Genomic DNA, 17855 nt, shown 5'->3' on the forward strand with positions numbered 1-17855 from the left:
AGGAATGCTTGGAGGGAAGCAGGCCGACTACACACAGAGATGAACCAACCTTTTGTCCAGGGGCTCCATCTTCTCCTGGAAGACCAGGCAGACCTGCCAGTCCTGAAGCACCTGGCTCACCCTGACATCAATAAAAAGTAAGTTCTCCTATTAAATGCAGACTTGGTACTATTCTTCCTCTGAATCAAGGAAGCCTATTTTAGAAAGTTTACTAAACTGTGTATTTATTTCTAGCAAACATTTATGCATATGAACCAAAATTTTGCCGTTTCTTTTAGAAACACAACTCTCATGTATCTGGAACTATCCTACCACCTGATTGTCTGAACTGTGCACTTTATCTATGTAGTTAATATTATTAGCTATTAATGCTCCAGGTCATTCTTAAAAAATAATGCCACCATTTCATAAAGTGGCAGCATTTGAAGTAAGTATCAGATAGAGCTGGCTGGGACATAACGATCTTGCTGGTGAGTATCAGTGCAAACCTATTAATGACAGTGGAATTGCTATTGGCCTACTTATGTAAGGTTCAAGAGCCTGACCAGGGCTTAGATGAAACAGGAGCATTTCGAGTCAAATAGGTTTACTCAGTATTACCATATTTTGTGAAATTAAAGAAAGAAATTACACCATTTTTTTCCTTTTCCAATCCCTGTTCCAAATCTCTAACACACAAGAACAAAAGCAGGGCAGCCCTGTGCCTTTCCACTATCACAAAAGTACTTTTTCACCTGTTGCCATATTTGATGTTAATCTGGCTGTTAATGACACAGGGACAGTTTAAGCACTTTGTCAGTTTAGCACTAAGATAATCTGGTTGCAGCTCCTCTAAGCAAGTGCCCTTCTGTCTAGTGGCAAAGCTTGTTTTCCTTATGAAGGTGTGAGGAAGTACCTGCTGCTCTGTTTACATCCTATTCTGTGAGAAAGGGGAAGCAGCAGCACAATAACCACTGTTCAGTGCTTTTTTTCACCAGCTCTGGATTTAGCTTATGCTGGCGACTGTGAGTTCTGGTAACTGATCAATATTCGGGATGGTTTTCTGGACAGAGCTGTAGGTGAGCTGTATGCAACACTAACTTGAGCATGGGCCAGGCACGTGGAAATTTACAGTCACAATAAATTGTACTATTTTTGTACATGATCGATGTATTTGAAATGTTCCCATTTCCGGAGGTTACTGAAAGTCTATATTAAAAATTTTAAAGACTAAGAAACTAAATTGTATTTCTAAACCTATTTTTAAGTGCCTACATAAAGAATACTCAGGAAACACAAATTTGAAATCTGAACAAATAAGTAAATTAAATAATTCCTCTATTAACAATGTACCTTAGAACCAGGTTCTCCAATACCTCTTTCTCCTGGCACTCCAGTCTCTCCTGGCAAGCCTTGTTCACCCTTAGGTAGAAATAATTTTTAACAGCGTTATCATGGGAAAATATAAAAGCATATTTGTGGTTGCTTATATTTAAAGAAAGATTAGTGTGATGATGTCTTTAGTATTATGTGTTAAATAAACCCTTTGTCACAAAGACTGGGAATATGCAGCATGTTTTGAGCTGTCACCAAAAAGTTGTTGGTGGAAACGATTAATGCTGTAAATATATAATTATATGTCCCTCTCAATGTTTCCCACCAAATTAGCTGATATTTCAGAAGTGTATCTGATATCCACAGATAATTTGCCTTTCTCTTTCTTTTTACCAGTGGTAAAGCACATCCCTGCACAATCACTTAAAATGTAAGAGGTGATTTTTGATACTGCAGAATACTTTATCTGGCACGGACCCTTGACCCACTTACATCTCTAGTTCCTTTTCACTATACTTTAATAGCCTTCAGTCATTCAGAACTTTATCTGTCACCTCTTTCAGAAAAATAACGTTTAAATCTCCATTCCAAACACTTCAAGGGAGACGTCTTTCATTAACAATTCCGTATTTTGCCACTGAGTCAAGGCTGAATTATTCTGACAGTTTTCCTTCAGCAAAGATAATCTTCATTATACCTTGGACCATTCTTAACTGCTAGATACAGTAAATACACAAAGCCACGTGAGATGACAGGCAGAAGTAACAAGGAAGGCAGCCAATCTGTAAGGTGTGTATTTTTCTGAAATGGACACAGTACAGTGAGGATAAAAGACGGTACTGAAATTTTGGTATTCTTCTGTGTTAAGTGCAACTACGTTTTGGAATTGTGTCACTGCATCTGCACCCGGTATGATGAAACTGCAAGTTCAAGGCAGACAGTCCTTTCTATGGAAATGTATTGGACAAAGCGCAGTTCACTGTGTGATCTGTAATACCCCACAGGTTCTGTGGCGAGCTAAGCCAAAAACTAAATAGATAGCTATGGTGCTGGTTTGTCAAGGCTTTTTTAGTGGAATAGGATCTGCAATAATATTCATAAAGATAATAATTTCCTGCAGCTATGTCAATACTTAGGTTGGTGTTCAGCACTTTAACAAGCGTAAGGTTTGAGACAGACCATTTCTTCATCAGGAAATGTAACAGTAAAAACAGCACGGTAGCTTTTACTTGAGAAAAATCTCTAACCTTTGGTCCAGGTAGTCCCTGTCCTGGTAGCCCTCTAGGACCCAGTGGACCTTTTGGGCCCTCCACTCCCTGAAAAGATTAGTTAAGTAATTGTTAAAAATAAAATCTTTTACTACACATGTAAGTGTGGGGTGAAGGAGAAGTGAAAACTGCACCTTCTCTCCTTGAATTCCAATTCCAGGTAATCCAATTGGCCCAGGTAAACCAGGAGGACCGAATTCACCCTGGCAAACAAAGTATAATGGCTTAGTTGTGTAAAGATACAGTAACAATCTGGGACAGCTCCTGTGCTAACACATGTTGTCTTAACTAATCTTGAAGTCAATGAAACTGGGGATCTGACCTTTTGTAGAATAAGATCTTTCATTTATTCCCTGCTGGTTCAGTTGCAAACAACTGCTAGTCTCTTTTTCCCTTTCTAAACCTTAACTTTCCCACAGAATCAGATGCTTTTTGTAACATTTCCTATTTTAATATGAAAAGATATTAAAATAGGTTGGGAGAGTTTATTAGGCATAAATCTCACTGCAAAATACATTATTATCCAGGGCCTATTGTGGTCCTACTCCTTGCCTCATTGCACCTTTTGTAGTGAATATCAACCCTGTGTTCCCTGTATTATGTAGATTTATTGGCACTTTGTTAATCCCCTGGTGTATTTACTGCTCACCTTTTCACCTTTTATGCTGATGCCTGGAAGTCCACGAGGGCCTTTTGGTCCATCAAAACCACGGTCTCCCTACATGAAAAAATAATATGTTGTTAACGGTAGAAACACACAGCTGTTCTTTTTGAAGTAACTGGAGACACTGTTTGCTCTGTCACTGTGAAAATCAACATGAGGAGCAGAAAGTAGCTCCTGGATCTGCATTCCAGGATTCCAAAGAGGTCATCTTTTCAAATGAGCTTGCTCTGCAGTTTGAAATTGCTGATGAAAGAGCTGAACAAGCTTCTTTTTATCTTTCTGACCACCTCAATTGCTTCAGGTCCTATCCTGCTTCACCTCAAATCAATGGCAAAACCACAACTGATTTAAATGTCAGCAGGGCTGAGTAATGAGACTAACTGAAAGCTGAATTCTGCTTATTTGTCTCATGGTTAATCTCATTGAAGGAATTGTGGAATTAAGGATCTGACTCTCGCTAAGAACTTTGCCAGAATAAAGACCAGGCCAAACTCTATTGTTGTAGAAATCTATTTCTAAATGTTATTATCTTTCTAAATGTTTATTTACAAAGCAGTGGCCTTAGGGAAAATGCAGGTTACTAGTAAGGACACAAATATTGTGCTTTCTTGTACTTCTACTAATAAAACATGTAGAGACAGATCCTTAGCTTGCATAAATTGTCACAGAATCACCCAAGGCAATGAAGTTATGTCCCAGACAGGTCTTTTCTTTCCCTGTAACCAGTTCCATCATTTTAACTTTGACTGGAATACATTCTGTAGATATCTGTTTAAATGAGCATTCTTTACTCCTGATGCTTTAGAACACCTGCCTTCATTTTCCATTTTACTGAACTGTGAAATTGTAGTAAAAATGTTCTGAAGAAAGCAACTGTAAAATTTGCTTTAGATTAGCAGATCACCTGTTTAAAATGTGTTTAACACCAGAGAGCTGACATACTTGGCAGCCATAAATACACATAGACTCTGTTGATACATGCTAGGCTCCAGGTCAGACTCAGCAGTAAAAAGCAGTAAATTTCTTATAGAATCAAGAGTTCCAATAATGTTGGTAGAATTCCACTTTGATTATTTTATTCTGCCTATCTCAATTGCTCAACAGTTTTGGTTAGGTTATGCGTTCCTGTGTACTTGTTCCCACTGTGCATTGTTGCTGTGCTTTACTTATTAGCTGTAGTGTTTCTTCCCACATGGATTGGTAGTTCAGTTACAATGGAGTGATTTCGAAATGCATTTCCTTCAAAAGGAGCTAGCAGTGCATCTAGTGAGTCCACCCATGTAGGTGCCTCTGCTATTGTCATTACGTCCACTGGATCTGAAAACTAGTAACAGCAGCTTTCTTTTCCCACAAACCAAATTCAGACTTCTGCTAAAATGCATAAGCCAGTGGCTGAGGTATTTAAGAAGCTTAAAGGCCTGTCTTCAGTGACAGCAAATATCTCTGTATAAAAGGATTTAGAAAAAAGCAACAATAAAAAGCTAAATTTTTAATCTAGGAATCACTTTTGTAATATTTCATTTAAAGGTAGGTGCTCAAGGCTGTTTTAAAATTATAGCTGGAATTCTTTCCAGGCTTTCATCCCACAAATCAAGCTGGGCCCCAAAGGCTAGCTGTGCCCAGAAGTCATGCTTGGACCAACTGAATTGTATGAAAATGCATCAGGTTAACTGATGTCAAATTTTAATATTAATTTACAAGCTACTTTCTCAGACTCCCATGTCTGCTATGAACTTATTTTGGCATGCTCTCATTTCATGGTGCTTCTCTGGTCTTAAAACCCTTTGACTGCTGTACCTTTGCTCCTGGAAGCCCTTCTCCTGGTGAACCTCTTTCTCCTTGAATACCTTGTGGTCCTTGAGGCCCCTGTTAACATAATTTGTAAATAAGCTACAAGATGTATTAATCACTCAAATCAATAGCAACATGTTCTATGTCATTGTCAGTTTTAAGCACGTCTTTAAATGTTGTTGTAGTTATAACTTGTTAAAAATAATACAGTAATATGATATTCACAGTGAATAAACGATGAGCATTCCAGCCTGCAGCAATAACGAGGCAGACAATTTTACTTTTCTGGATACTTATGAATCACAGGTTATGTAGCTGAAATTCCTATTCCTTATACTTCTGAAATCTTCACTCCCTAAACCTTATTTTGGGTTACAAATTGTTACTAATCCTTATTAATGTATCGGTATAATCATGAGAGATGGGGAGATCCAGATTAAAGGCCATGCAGAGTAGTACTGAAGAAGATGTAGCTGTAGAGAGATTAGACTGTAAATGATGAAGAGAATAACAGCATGCTCTTCTCGTTTTCAAAGCAGATCTGATAGGAACACAAGGGGCAAGTAAGATGACTAAAACCGTTCACCCAATGCAAGTCCAAAACCTGGGCATATTGAGCCTGCTTCACAGTGTTTTCCCCCCTCTGTGTTTTTTTCCCTGTCATTTATTCCTTGAAATTACACCACACACATCACAGAATGCTGGTACATTTGGCTCTGCATAGCCTAAATATGCTTCTGCTTCTTCTGCATTAAGCTTTAGAATTATGTTTAGTTCTTAAGTAAAGATTATTAGACTGCATTCAGCCATAAAAAGAAAATTCTTTTGAAGCAAATACACTTTGAAAAAACACCTTTAGTACAGGTTGTATTATTCTTTTTAGAAAAACTGCACAAAATTTCCCTTGTGGTTGCACTGGGGGTCTTTCATCCAGGTGATGAGAAATGAATTTGAGTCTGCTTTATTGTAAATAGCTCCGTAAAAGGTGCTGTCTGACACTGTGAAAAAAAGCGACGACGAAACTGGCGTACCGATTTCAGTTTACAGCTACCAGGAGGAGGAAGGGAAGGACAAGAAGGAAGATACTTCAGAGCCAAACCTGCTATAAATTCTGCAGGTAATTTTTTAAAATTTCTCTCTGTTATCTCCAGTGAAGGTAATACTAGTTGAATTGTTATGTGGGACCACTAATGCAGTATGAATGTCTTTATGAAGGTTGCTGAGGTATGACTGTTTCTGATGTTACAGTGGTTGAAATGGAGTCTCTCTCTCAAAGCCATGCCGATTTTAATGTTCTAATGAAAAGCAGTCAACTTCAAAATTACCACATGTTGATTTGAATCTAGCAGGGGATACGTTTAGTTAAATATTTATATAGTTTTGCATAAGGTGGTTTTTTTATAGTTGTTTATATATAGACTAAGATAATTAGGAAAGTTAAGGAATTGGAAATATTTCCAGTTTATTGAGGGAAATGAAAGTCAGACAATGTAGGATGTATGAGAGTAAGAACTAGTGGAAGGAAGAAAAGAGATGGTATCATTTAACACATGTATATCCCTTTTAACAGGGAAGCGCTGAGAATTTTACCTTCCTGTCCTGCTTCCCTCTCACCAGATAAAACATAGACGTACCGTAAGTCCTGGCTCCCCAACCCCGGGTGGGCCAACAGGGCCCGGTCTTCCTGTCAAACCGGTGTCGCCCTTCAAAGAAAGATGTATTTTGAAAAATGCCTGATTTAGGCATGTATGTGTGCAGCATGGAACAACTCATCAGACGTTCTGTGCTTGAAATGCCTGATGTAGGAGAATACTGGAATGGCAGAGAAACTCTGAGTGTCCTCAGAGCCATGCAGTATGCAAGGCCCAACAGACACTGAACTGGTGCATTGGAGACAGCCTCAATTCTGCATTTGAGAGAAGACAATGTTAAATCTAAAGAGTTAATTATTCCCATCATATTCCTAGTACACTATCTAGCATTTATTGTCCTTTTCCGAGAAATCAGTATTTCTATCATAGTGTTTCTGTTTTCTTTATGCCAGTCATCCAAACCAACAAGCCTGTTTTTCACAGGGTAATTACTGTTTAAGACTATGTATGCATTTTTACTCAGCCATACACTGCTTGGATTGAGTTATGCCGAGCGTAAGAACTATTGTAAAAAAATCCTTTAAAATACATACTTTAAATGTACTTTTCCTTTTACCCAAACAGTTTGATCAACGTACAAAATACCTTTCCAGTACCATAAGAACAGCATTTGGGGCCTTGAAGTTTCTCATGTATCAGCAAGTACATTATCATCTCAGCTGGCTCGGTCTTTCTTATCCTACAGTATATGTAATATAGAAGATGAGAGATGTTTGTACCTTTGGGCCTGGCAGTCCTATTCCAGTCTCTCCAGGCAAGCCAGGTGGCCCAGGGAGACCTCTTTCACCCTTTGCAAAGAATGAGAAAAGAAACAATTCTGCCTATAAATCCATTTGACTCAGTTTGTAAGTTAATTTTTTGTATATACTGAATTTCAGCCGTTTGGATTTGTCTTACACAATCCTTCATCTGTACACCCTTTCAATGCTTAAGAATTCCCTTTATTAAGAGCATACATATTTCCTGTACAAAATGATACCAGATTAAACGAAAGAAAAAATGTTTAGTTTCATGTGGGATATGAGAGTTTTGACATCCAGCTGCTCTATGCCTCACTGCTGGCCAGCAGGCACTCTAAATATGGTGCAAAGGAGATATCAAGCAAGATAAACTTTATAAACTTATTTTCAGTTTTTATTCCACAGCAGTATTCCTTTCAGTAGCTGAAGAATCTATTAGCCTTAGTTGAATTACTCAGTTTAAATTTTTTCTGAGAAGCAAAGCGTAACTGTGGTCTCTCTTAATGAAGTTAAAACAGTTCTCTTAATGGTCTATATTGATATTTGCATCTTCCATTAAACTACTATCATAACGACATCAAGTCATCACAGAATGAAGTAATCTCCATTGGTATACCTGGAATTTACAATGGGGTAAGTGAGAAGTAAACCTAGCAAATCTTAAGGAGTTAATAAATGTAAATCATACATTTTTCAAACAAACAAACAGAACTATTTTATGTTAACAGAGGTGACTGGATCTTGCAGTGAAGCACTGTTGCCCACCTTCAGAGTGCCCACTGTAAGACTGTCCCTGAACTGCACTCGTACTCATGACTGTCACATATCTTCTGCTGAGCATCCCTAAACAGTGAGACTACTAAGTTTGATCTATAGAATACTTCTTGAGAATGTGCAGTTTCAAGAGAAGAGTTTGTCTGAGATTCCAAAGAGAATTCCTGCTTGGCACTTAGGGAAAAAAATAGTTTAAAATTGAAAACTGAAGAAATGTGAGGCTGCACTGCTGCAAAATAACATTCTGTGATGCTCCCATGTTTTAATTGTTTGTGGGAAAGACTGGAGTGTGATTTGGACCTGAATCCAATACAAATTGCAAATTAAGACCTTTCTTAGTAATCTTGTAGAATACAAAGACTATATGATTTGTTAACAATGTCACATTAAACTGCATCGCCTACAAGAAGAGTATGGGGTATAAGGACACATGCATTATTGTTGTGAGGCTGTATAATACCTTTTAACATTAAGAAAGGGAAGAAATAATGCAGTGCTTGCCTTTGATCCTTGCAGGCCTTCAGGTCCTTGATCTCCAGATTGTCCTTGAGGACCCTATTAAAACAGGAGTGCTTTTAATGAGATTTTCGAAGCTTTCAGAACAACGGCAACTTGAAAAACAATCTCTAATTTGCTGTAGTCTGCATGAAAATATGAGTTACAAATATTTCAGAACTGAAGCTTTGCTTTCTGATGCATATATAGATTCTGCTACTCAACTCAGTTGAAGCTGGCTCTGGTAACTGGGAAACTAATTTGGCTCTCCCTTTATGTGAATACAATTAAAGATAATATGGAGTCAAGATTTACTGAAACATTTGTGATGGGCTAAGCTTCTTGGCCTTCAGTCCAAGGGTATTTGGATGAAAAGAGACTGAAGTGTTTCCATGTACTTCTGTGAGATAACTAAATAGTTAAGACACTGAATGGGAAACAATTGCTTTTGGTTTTTATGGAACTGTATTGAGACTGAGTGAATTGTAAGGATGATTTATTTGTCTAGACTGCTCCTCCAAATTCTTTTTAATTTTGCTGTTTAAGAAGATATATATTGGATGCCTTGAACACAGTGACTCAAAGATTCCCTGACAGTTGAGATATGGTATTATTGTAGAGCTTTGAATCCCAAGAAACCAGGTACTATTATTTTTATAGTTTCTTCATGTATTTATTCATTTGTTTTTACCTGTAGCCCTCTTGTTCCTCTGGGGCCTACTGGACCTTCAGGACCCTGAAAGTCAAGTGAAAAAAGGACACTTAGATTTGGTCAAAAACACATTTAGATAAGTTTTTACTAAGGTATCTTATTTAGATATCTTTACATAAAATAAAACATACAATCAAGAGAAGCTCAGCAGCCACAAAATATTGAATAAAAATTTTTACAACGGACTGTGATAATCAGGATACAGAGTAAGAATGAACAGGGTTAATTTTCCTGCGACCAGTAATCCAGGATTAAACTCTGTTTCACTTAAAATATTCACAGCAATTATATACCAAATCTTGAAGATCGGTGTTAGAAAACTTGATTTCATTTTCACCTTTCATTCCCTTTGCTTACTACTTCAAGCCTTCTGCCTCTGTTAAATTCAGTAGAGCTTTACCGTTGTTATAAACAGGCTTAGGCTTGGGCCTTAAGAGGAATCCTGTGAAAATACAGAAGGAGCTGAGAAAGTTACTCAGATGGTATCCTCGATCACTTCATTTTTAAAAACCGTCAGTTGTTAATTTTCCTCAGCCTTAGAATTAATATCTGCCTTAAATCTATCACCATGGTTGTTAGTCAGGGAATTGTAGTTTTTTGGTATTTTAACTGTGTTTCCTGAAAGCATAACAACTTCGTGGCTCCTTACTCTGTCTCCTTTTATCCCTGGGATTCCACATTCACCTCTTTCACCCTGGAAAGGAACAGGAATAAATAGTTATGAGGTATATTGGGCATATGCTGATATACTGAGCACATCAACCTTATTCTTTCGTTGCTTTAGTTGAAAACCTAAATGTTATCCTGTTCATGACATATGATAGCAATTGTGCTGTCAGTTCTTTGGGGAAGGGACAAATCTTCTGTTAGAGTTTGTGCAGCAGCTGGTACGATGATGTTACTGTGCATTACTAGTATTAATAGGAAATATGGCATTGTACATAATAAATAATAATAACTTCAAATATCTACATGTAAGCAGAAGTTCTGACTAAAAGTAGTACCTTCTCTCCTTTATATCCAGATTTCCCCTGGGAAGATAAAAAAGCAAAGCAAGTTGTGAGGACATGTAACCCAAATGTAAGAATGTGAGTATTGGCACTATTAACATTCTGCTCTCTCTAGAAAAACAGCATTGCAGGTTACAATGAACAGTTAGGTACAAGAGGTGATCTCTGGTAAATGTGCCAATATGACTCTAAATACTGCACCTACAGGTCATGATAGATGCTGCTGTATGTGTGAACAAGTCTTATGAAAGTGTCATTTTAGACTGGGATTTTGATGATGTAAAAGCAGATCAACTATAGTTCATATTTCCATCTTAATGAGAAGCATGTTAAAATAAGAAAGCAAGAAAAAACTCACTGATTAAAAAGGATGCACTGAATAAAAAAGAAAATATAGAGTGATTAAAGTGTGAATGAATTCAGAGTTAAGCACTAAGAGGCTGGTCCTACAGTTACTTCCTACGTGTATTTCATTCAACCTTTTCATTGCTATTACACACTGGATCTTTTTTTGCCAAATAAAAAAATCAAACCGATCCATAAAGATGCAGGCAGAGTAATGTAATGGTCTTAGATTATCATATCAGAGCTTTTAATGCTTTTTAGGAGGGACTATGTATTATTAGAGAGTATTTTCTAGATTGCTCTTATAAGAAGGAACTCTTCCCTTTCACAGAGCAATAGATAATGTTTTCAGTTATTCCAGTGTTAATGAATCATTAGCTGGTAAACCAGAGTTCAAATTTGCTACTATAATGTTTAAAAAAAAGGTAAAGTGATGTTTTGCCTTAAAGAAACACAGCTCATTGGAGAAGAAGGGAAAATAAATCTTTTTTTACCTCTATCCCATCTCGTCCTGGGATTCCATTAAGACCTGGCTCCCCCTGTGAATAACCCATCAAGATCAGTGAAATCAGGACAAGACAGTATTGTCCCGATTGTCTGAGTAGATGTCTCGGTGCAATACAGGAAGCACACCAGCTCCCTCTTTTTAGTCTCTGCTGTTTTTGTATGATAGATACAAGATTTTAACTTGTAAAAAATCCTAGTCTTTACTAGAGCAAAAGTTTAAAAAATCACAGGTGGAAAGTACATAGGCACTGTCAGGATCATCGTTCCATATTAATGAAGTACTAAATCTTTCTACTGAATCTGAAAAGTCACATCACCTTTGCTCCTTTCAGGCCTGGAGCTCCCTCATCCCCAGTGCGACCCTTTTTACCCTGAAAACAACAAAACAAAATTCTTGTAATATATGTTAGTTAATTTTATTTTACTATATATGCACTGTGGTTGTATGAAGCAATCCCCTAGATTTGCTTAGGGGTTCTAGTTGTAAGACTATTCTGAAAAAAATCCAGTCTATTTTACCCTCTTTACAAGTCTCTTGTCTCAGTTGTTCCTAACGCTTCAGCTTCTTGCTCGCTCTCACGCTTTCAGAGAGCTTTTCAGATATTAATGTCTGATTTGAGTCCAGTTAGATCCACCTGGTCTGGTTGTCTGATTGTAACAGGTGAATTACTGTTCCACACAGGAAAGTTTCTCCTTCCTGCCTTTCCAACTGCAGTGGCTAAAAGGAGAGCCTCGCCACATCACACTGGTTGCTTTTTTTCCAGAGGGAGCATCTCATGGCATTCTCAGGCCTCTCTGTACGTTTCCAGGTGTGCGATTTTCAAGCAGTGTAGCTATGGAGGACTATGCATTGAACCCTGAACTTCTGTTGTCTCAGGATATGGGTTCAAATAATTAAAATAAAATTTCCAACAATCAACTAACTCTTGATTTATACTGTATATCGGTTATTTGAGAAATGACCGCTACTTACAGCAGGGCCAGGAAGGCCTCTTTCCCCCTTCTCGCAGTTACATTTGGCAGCCTGAGGACACTTTGAATAAAAATAGTCCAAATCAGGACATTTTAATAGAAGAAACAGAAAACACATGAACATTGCTTTTAAGTTACTGTATGGCTAGTCTGAGCACACCACTAATGACCAGAAGCCAGTTATATTTACATGTTTTACAGATACCTTTTAACCACCATTTTACCACTCATCAGGAATGTCGCCTCCTACACTTCCTCCAAAAATCCGTATCATTCCTACTCCTGAGGTTTCAATCATCTCGATAACAGCTTTACCTCCAAACTCTTCACAGTCAGTTTATTGATATGCTATGTCTATGGGTGTAGATCTGTTTTGGTTACTAGTCACTGCAGAGACAGCCAAGACAATGGGGTAAGAAAACGTCTTACATGCGTTTTCTACTTTACTCCACTCTATGCAGGACAGATCATAGCTTAGCTCTAGCTTAATCTATAAACAAAACACGTTACAGATGTATACTTTTATCTAGTTAATGTAATTCATTATGATAGTTTCTAATCTTTCTTTTTCTTCTGTCATCTCTACCATCATGTGTCCCAGTCAGATGTCACTATGGTGTGTAGTTACGTGATTTTTAGGAGCTTTTTGAAACTTTAAAATCATTATATAATACAGAATTATTACAGATACTGGGGTTATTTTTGGAAAATGAAAAGGGAATGTTCTTTGTATTTTTGGTTTTATTATTTATTAAACCTCCACTCAGCTTTGAGATGTCTAGAGGTGAAGAGTTTAAGTATCATTCTGATTTGAATATCTCAATTAGTAACAATATGTTTTACAAGGGTAACTTTGAACATTGAATGTTTTACTATTTCAGGATTTATTTTGGCAGAGAAAAATGAACATGCCAGTAGAAATGAGTGCGAAATAAAATGCTTCAGGTATTGCAAACACTCATAATATTTAGCAGTTTTCTTGAGCTGTTCATCTAAACAGTCTTTGCCTGAGATAACTGTATCTTAATTAGGAATAACATCTTTAAAAGGAAAACTAACTTTATCCCCCACAGAATGGCAGCCAGACCTACTAATGCCTGCAGTCAGTGTGGGCAAACTGGAAAAGGGCAATTTGTTCCTTCACTTTTTCAAACTCTGTTACATAGGAAGAGCATTAAGGGCTAGAACTGCACCACATTCAGCTCTGTGTCGTGTTTCCATATCCACTGAGTCTGCTGGATGACGTGCCAAGACATACCAGCAAGTTCTCGCTAACCTGAATACTCACACATTGCTGTTTTTCAGCTTTGAAAATAAGGAGGGAAAGTAAATGCCATTAGGATAGCAAATTAAAGCTCCGTCCAGCAAATAGAAAAGCATGTTTTACTTGAAGGCAATCTCATTAGACTCAATATTTAACCAATTTCCTGAGCTGTCAGTTTTCTTGAATTATGTTTCCATAAAACTGTAAGTGTCTCTAGTAAGCAGCAGTTCTGTACAGGAGAAAAATACTTACCTCTTCCTCAGACAGATCTTTCTGTAAAGACAGATATTCAAAACAGCATTAGAAACTTTAAGTCATAATCCAGCTCTACAGAAACGACACCAAAAGACGTTAAAATAAATTGCTTCAGCAGCTAGTTAATTATACAATTAACTTATTAACTAACATCAATTAAGTCTTAATTTCTGAGAAGCATCCTAGCAATATCTCCATTCTAAAAAATAATTTAAATCATTTCAGTTTCAGTTATAGATTGTTGACTGCGCAAATGACTGACTCTCCTTGTCCAGCCAGAATTTGCTAAAATTACAAGGGTAAACAGACCTAAGCCAGCACATAGTTAGCTGGGTGTATGGGAATGATGCACCCATAAACTGCACTGTTTCCAAAGTGCTGAGTAGCAGCAGCTCTCTGATAGGAGTGAATGATGCATACTCTGCACTTGAGAAAATCAGCAGCTCTTCTGTGCTCACTGTTGGGCACACACAAAATGAGAACAGTAAGAATACCTTCGAAAAAAGATTTTACTTTGACAGTGATCACATGTAATTATCATCATCAGATTAGCTCTGTTGTTTTTTAGAAGACCTCTGCAGCTGAAACACCCACATGCATTACATTCCTCCTACTTCTCACAACTGATGTAGTCTCTTGAGGGGACATAAATATGCTGATGAACAGCAATGCAAGACAGATCTCTAAAATTCACCTGTATGCACATACAATTATGCCAAAGCCATTATTTAAACCAGATGCAGCCGTGCTCTCAGAAGAAGGCACGCGAGGATGGCTGTGAAATCAAATGTGTTTAGTCACTCCAGAGGTGACTGCTGTGACACAGACAGCAATGGTAACACCAGAGAAGATGGGAAGGGTGCTATGCAGGAAAGCCAGTGCAGAGTGGCAGGCTGTTGAAGGACAGACAGACAGAAAGGCCAGCTTCTGTACATGCTCTGGGCCTGCATGAGATCACTTAAGTGCCAGTTTCACTGCAGAAGTCAGTTGAAGAAGGTGGTGGTTGTTCATGTTTCTAATTTATATCCCCGTGCATGCTCAGATCAGGACTTCATCCACCACTTGTATCACCGGGTTTGTAGGCTAGAGGATGGCTCTGTTCTCCATACTCGGCAGGGAATGTTTTTTATAAATCAGGTTCACATGCAGAAAAGAGGCACCCAAGCAAAACTTAAAGCTCAGTTTACGCATTTCCTATTGATTATGTGGTAGGTTTTCCATGGAAATGTAAAGATATCTACGGCCAAGTTCAGATTTTATCTAAATTGACATAGCTCCATTAAGGTCTACAAATGTATTTTCACTTTAGCAAGAGCTGCAACTTTTTTTGGCACAAAAGGCAATGCCACATTCCTACTTGCTATAGAAGAAAGCACTAGGATGCAAAAAAATGGTTGTTTTTTTAAGGAGGGACATTTAAAATACTTAGAAGAAAAAGCAGAGATAAAAATAACTTCACAACAGGTCTGTAAGTCTAATTCAGTCTCCAACTTCAAATATTTTGGCAAGATCCGAATGGTGGTCTTATTAGTAAGTGAGCTGCTTTAGCATGTAAAAAGTACAGGTTTCTTCAGTAGCATTAGCATTTCAAAACACTGGAAATAAACCATTTTTTACATATGTTCCTATAACTATTTCAAATTCTTTCTCATACGTACCATTTCTTTCAGAACCTTCTCCACAGTTTCTTTCTCCTGGAGGTTGAAAACAAACCTGGATGCTGGGATGCTGGCCAGGAGCCGGAGCTTGGCAGCATTGCTGACCTCTTCAGCCACCCTGGTCATTCCCATAGTGAAAAATACAATTCCTTGGTGTTTAGCATCAGCTGTAGCTGCAAAAATATCTGGATTTCTGGGATGGTCCACTCCATCAGTGAAGAGCACGGCTACTTTCACGCTACCTGGAGTCCCTTCGGTCATGTAGAGTTGTGTGAGGTTAGTTATAGCATAAGTTGTGTAGGTGCCGTGACCTATGTAGGTGATGGGAGCAATGTGGGATTTGAATGCTTCAGGACCTTTCCAGTCACGGAAAGTTTGCTCTATGAAAACAGTGCTGCTGTACTGAAGTAAGGCCATTCTCCAGCTAAGGGTATGTCCAGAATTAAGCTGCAGACTTTTCATTCTGTCTACAATTTCCAGTACAAATTTTTTCTGTTGTTCATGATTATAGTCCTTAGCACTTTCGGAGCTGTCCAGTAAAAAAGCAATTTCTAGAATGCAGTCTTCATCTAGAATAAATAGGTAGGTAGGTGAGTGGAGTGATTTCATACTAAAACTCATTCTGCCCTTACCCTTACATGTATTTTAGGCTTCAAAAGCAGGAGTGCAACTGTGGAAATTTTTGAAAACATCTGTGATCACAAGTGTGAGACCCTCATGAAGATAAAGCAATAGAGGCTGAGGAATTTGCTCCAGAACATATGCCCCAAGGCATAAGAAACTGAAGGTGAGGGGGTGTCATGTCGTATGAAATGAGCAATGTTGTACTGATTTTATACATTGATTCTGTCCTCTTGCCTGGTATTTCACTGAACATCCTACCAGGATGAGGACTGGGAAGGTGGAAGTCATCTACAGGAAAATTAGTCTTACTGAGTAAGACACTGGAACGTGATTCAACAGAGCTAGATTTTGTCCCTGGTACTAACACTTGCATCCAGGGACATGCAAGTTTCCAAAAGCAGGATCCACAGAGTATTAATTTTCTGAACTACTGATGACATTACTTCTACAGAAATACAGTTATATGGGCTAGTATTCTTCTTGTGACAGTAACAGACTATCAGCCATAGCATAAGAAAGCCCAGAATTAATCTTATTTTCTGAAATACACAAAATGGGAGGGAAAAGATAGGAGTGAAACCATAAAAGTGCAAAAATAAGGCATATGAAAATGTAGGATAAAGCAAGTCTGGGAGATTATAAGCTATAGCTTAGAAGGCAAGTTAGCCATGTAGTCCAGTAACTGAACCAGGAAAAGAAAACCCCACATCTATTTTAAAATGACAATATTCACCTTGGTCACTGGGGCTGGGATATTTTTCTACAGTATTTGACAGCATGTGTTTAGGTTTTGGTCTTCTCAGTTCGTATCTTTTTTCTTCCCTGAGGTTTTCTGCTAAAAACTCATGGTGCTCAAGCATCCAAAAAAGCATCCACCAGAATCTGAAGAGCATCGTTTGTTTGGTTTCTGTTTCCTAAACAACACAAATAATAATACAGAAGTACAGCGGTATAAGGACAATAAAACAGTCAGTTTTGCTTCAACAGGTTGATTAGCAGGGTGTATTTTAAAATGTAGTCCTTAAAAATGAGCTGATTTTATTTTCTTTTGGTAAAGTCTTCTCCACATAAATAATAAACAGAGACATACTGGAGGGATTTTCAAGCATAGTGCCTATAATTCTAGCACATGACAAACTGGAGACAGACATTTTACAAACATACTTCAGGTCTCTCTCACTGCCTGTTAGTGTTTGTACAGCCAGCACTTCTCAGAAACCTCAACCTTGGCTGTACCCATGTGGATGCAATGTGGATGCAAGTGTAATTCACAGGGGTGTTTTTTTTAAACTTGCTGTTTCCAGAGCTGGCATGGAGAGAAGGAGGTACAGAGGCAGACCTGAGTTTTCCTCTGTTCTCTTTACTCAAGAAGTGAGAGTCATGCATAATTCTTGCTATCACAACAACTGTCTGCTATCAGCAGTCCTACAGAGGAACAGCCATGGCTTTAGGGTGCTGTCCAGGCATGAACGTACCCACTGTGCAACCCTGGGGACACATGGGCCCAGAGTGCTGAGCCCAGACTTGACAGCTACCTATTGATAGGACTTTTTCCTTCTGCAGGGACCAGAGCTGTTTGTCCTGGGCTCACAAACACAGCTGGAGCTCACAGGCTGCACAGAGACTGACAAGTCAGTCCTGCCCCACTTCAGTTTCATTGTCATCTTGCAAGCTCTCCACAGGTAGGCACAACACATAGCAGAAGGGCAGCTCAGCGGCAAGAATGAACCTGCCAGGACTGAGTATCTCACAGAAGTCCCTAGCACAGCCATATCTTCAGGGTTTCTCAGCTCCTGCTAGGTTACAGCAG

The 17855-nt window shown here is 38.3% G+C and overlaps 1 protein-coding gene across 1 annotated transcript in view; it reads right to left on the minus strand.

The window, feature by feature from the left end:
• The window catches only part of COL28A1 (collagen, type XXVIII, alpha 1), a gene marked incomplete at its 3' end in the record, with an annotated part of 34692 nt that overhangs the window by 16702 nt on the left and 135 nt on the right, over positions 1–17855 (minus strand). Inside the window, exons 2-19 of the mRNA XM_010189519.1 lie at positions 16779–16959; positions 15422–15990; positions 13761–13781; positions 12246–12305; positions 11590–11643; positions 11260–11304; positions 10415–10441; positions 10060–10104; positions 9390–9434; positions 8705–8758; positions 7409–7477; positions 6672–6740; positions 5044–5112; positions 3232–3300; positions 2717–2785; positions 2562–2630; positions 1333–1401; positions 50–121 (exon numbers count right to left, since the gene is read on the minus strand). Coding sequence (XP_010187821.1) covers positions 50–121; positions 1333–1401; positions 2562–2630; positions 2717–2785; positions 3232–3300; positions 5044–5112; positions 6672–6740; positions 7409–7477; positions 8705–8758; positions 9390–9434; positions 10060–10104; positions 10415–10441; positions 11260–11304; positions 11590–11643; positions 12246–12305; positions 13761–13781; positions 15422–15990; positions 16779–16938 — 1635 coding nt within the window. The remainder of the gene's footprint in view (positions 1–49; positions 122–1332; positions 1402–2561; positions 2631–2716; positions 2786–3231; positions 3301–5043; positions 5113–6671; positions 6741–7408; positions 7478–8704; positions 8759–9389; positions 9435–10059; positions 10105–10414; positions 10442–11259; positions 11305–11589; positions 11644–12245; positions 12306–13760; positions 13782–15421; positions 15991–16778; positions 16960–17855) is intronic.

Source organism: Mesitornis unicolor, unplaced genomic scaffold (genome assembly GCF_000695765.1).
Source record: "Mesitornis unicolor isolate BGI_N332 unplaced genomic scaffold, ASM69576v1 scaffold4758, whole genome shotgun sequence".
Lineage (NCBI taxonomy): Eukaryota > Metazoa > Chordata > Aves > Mesitornithiformes > Mesitornithidae > Mesitornis > Mesitornis unicolor.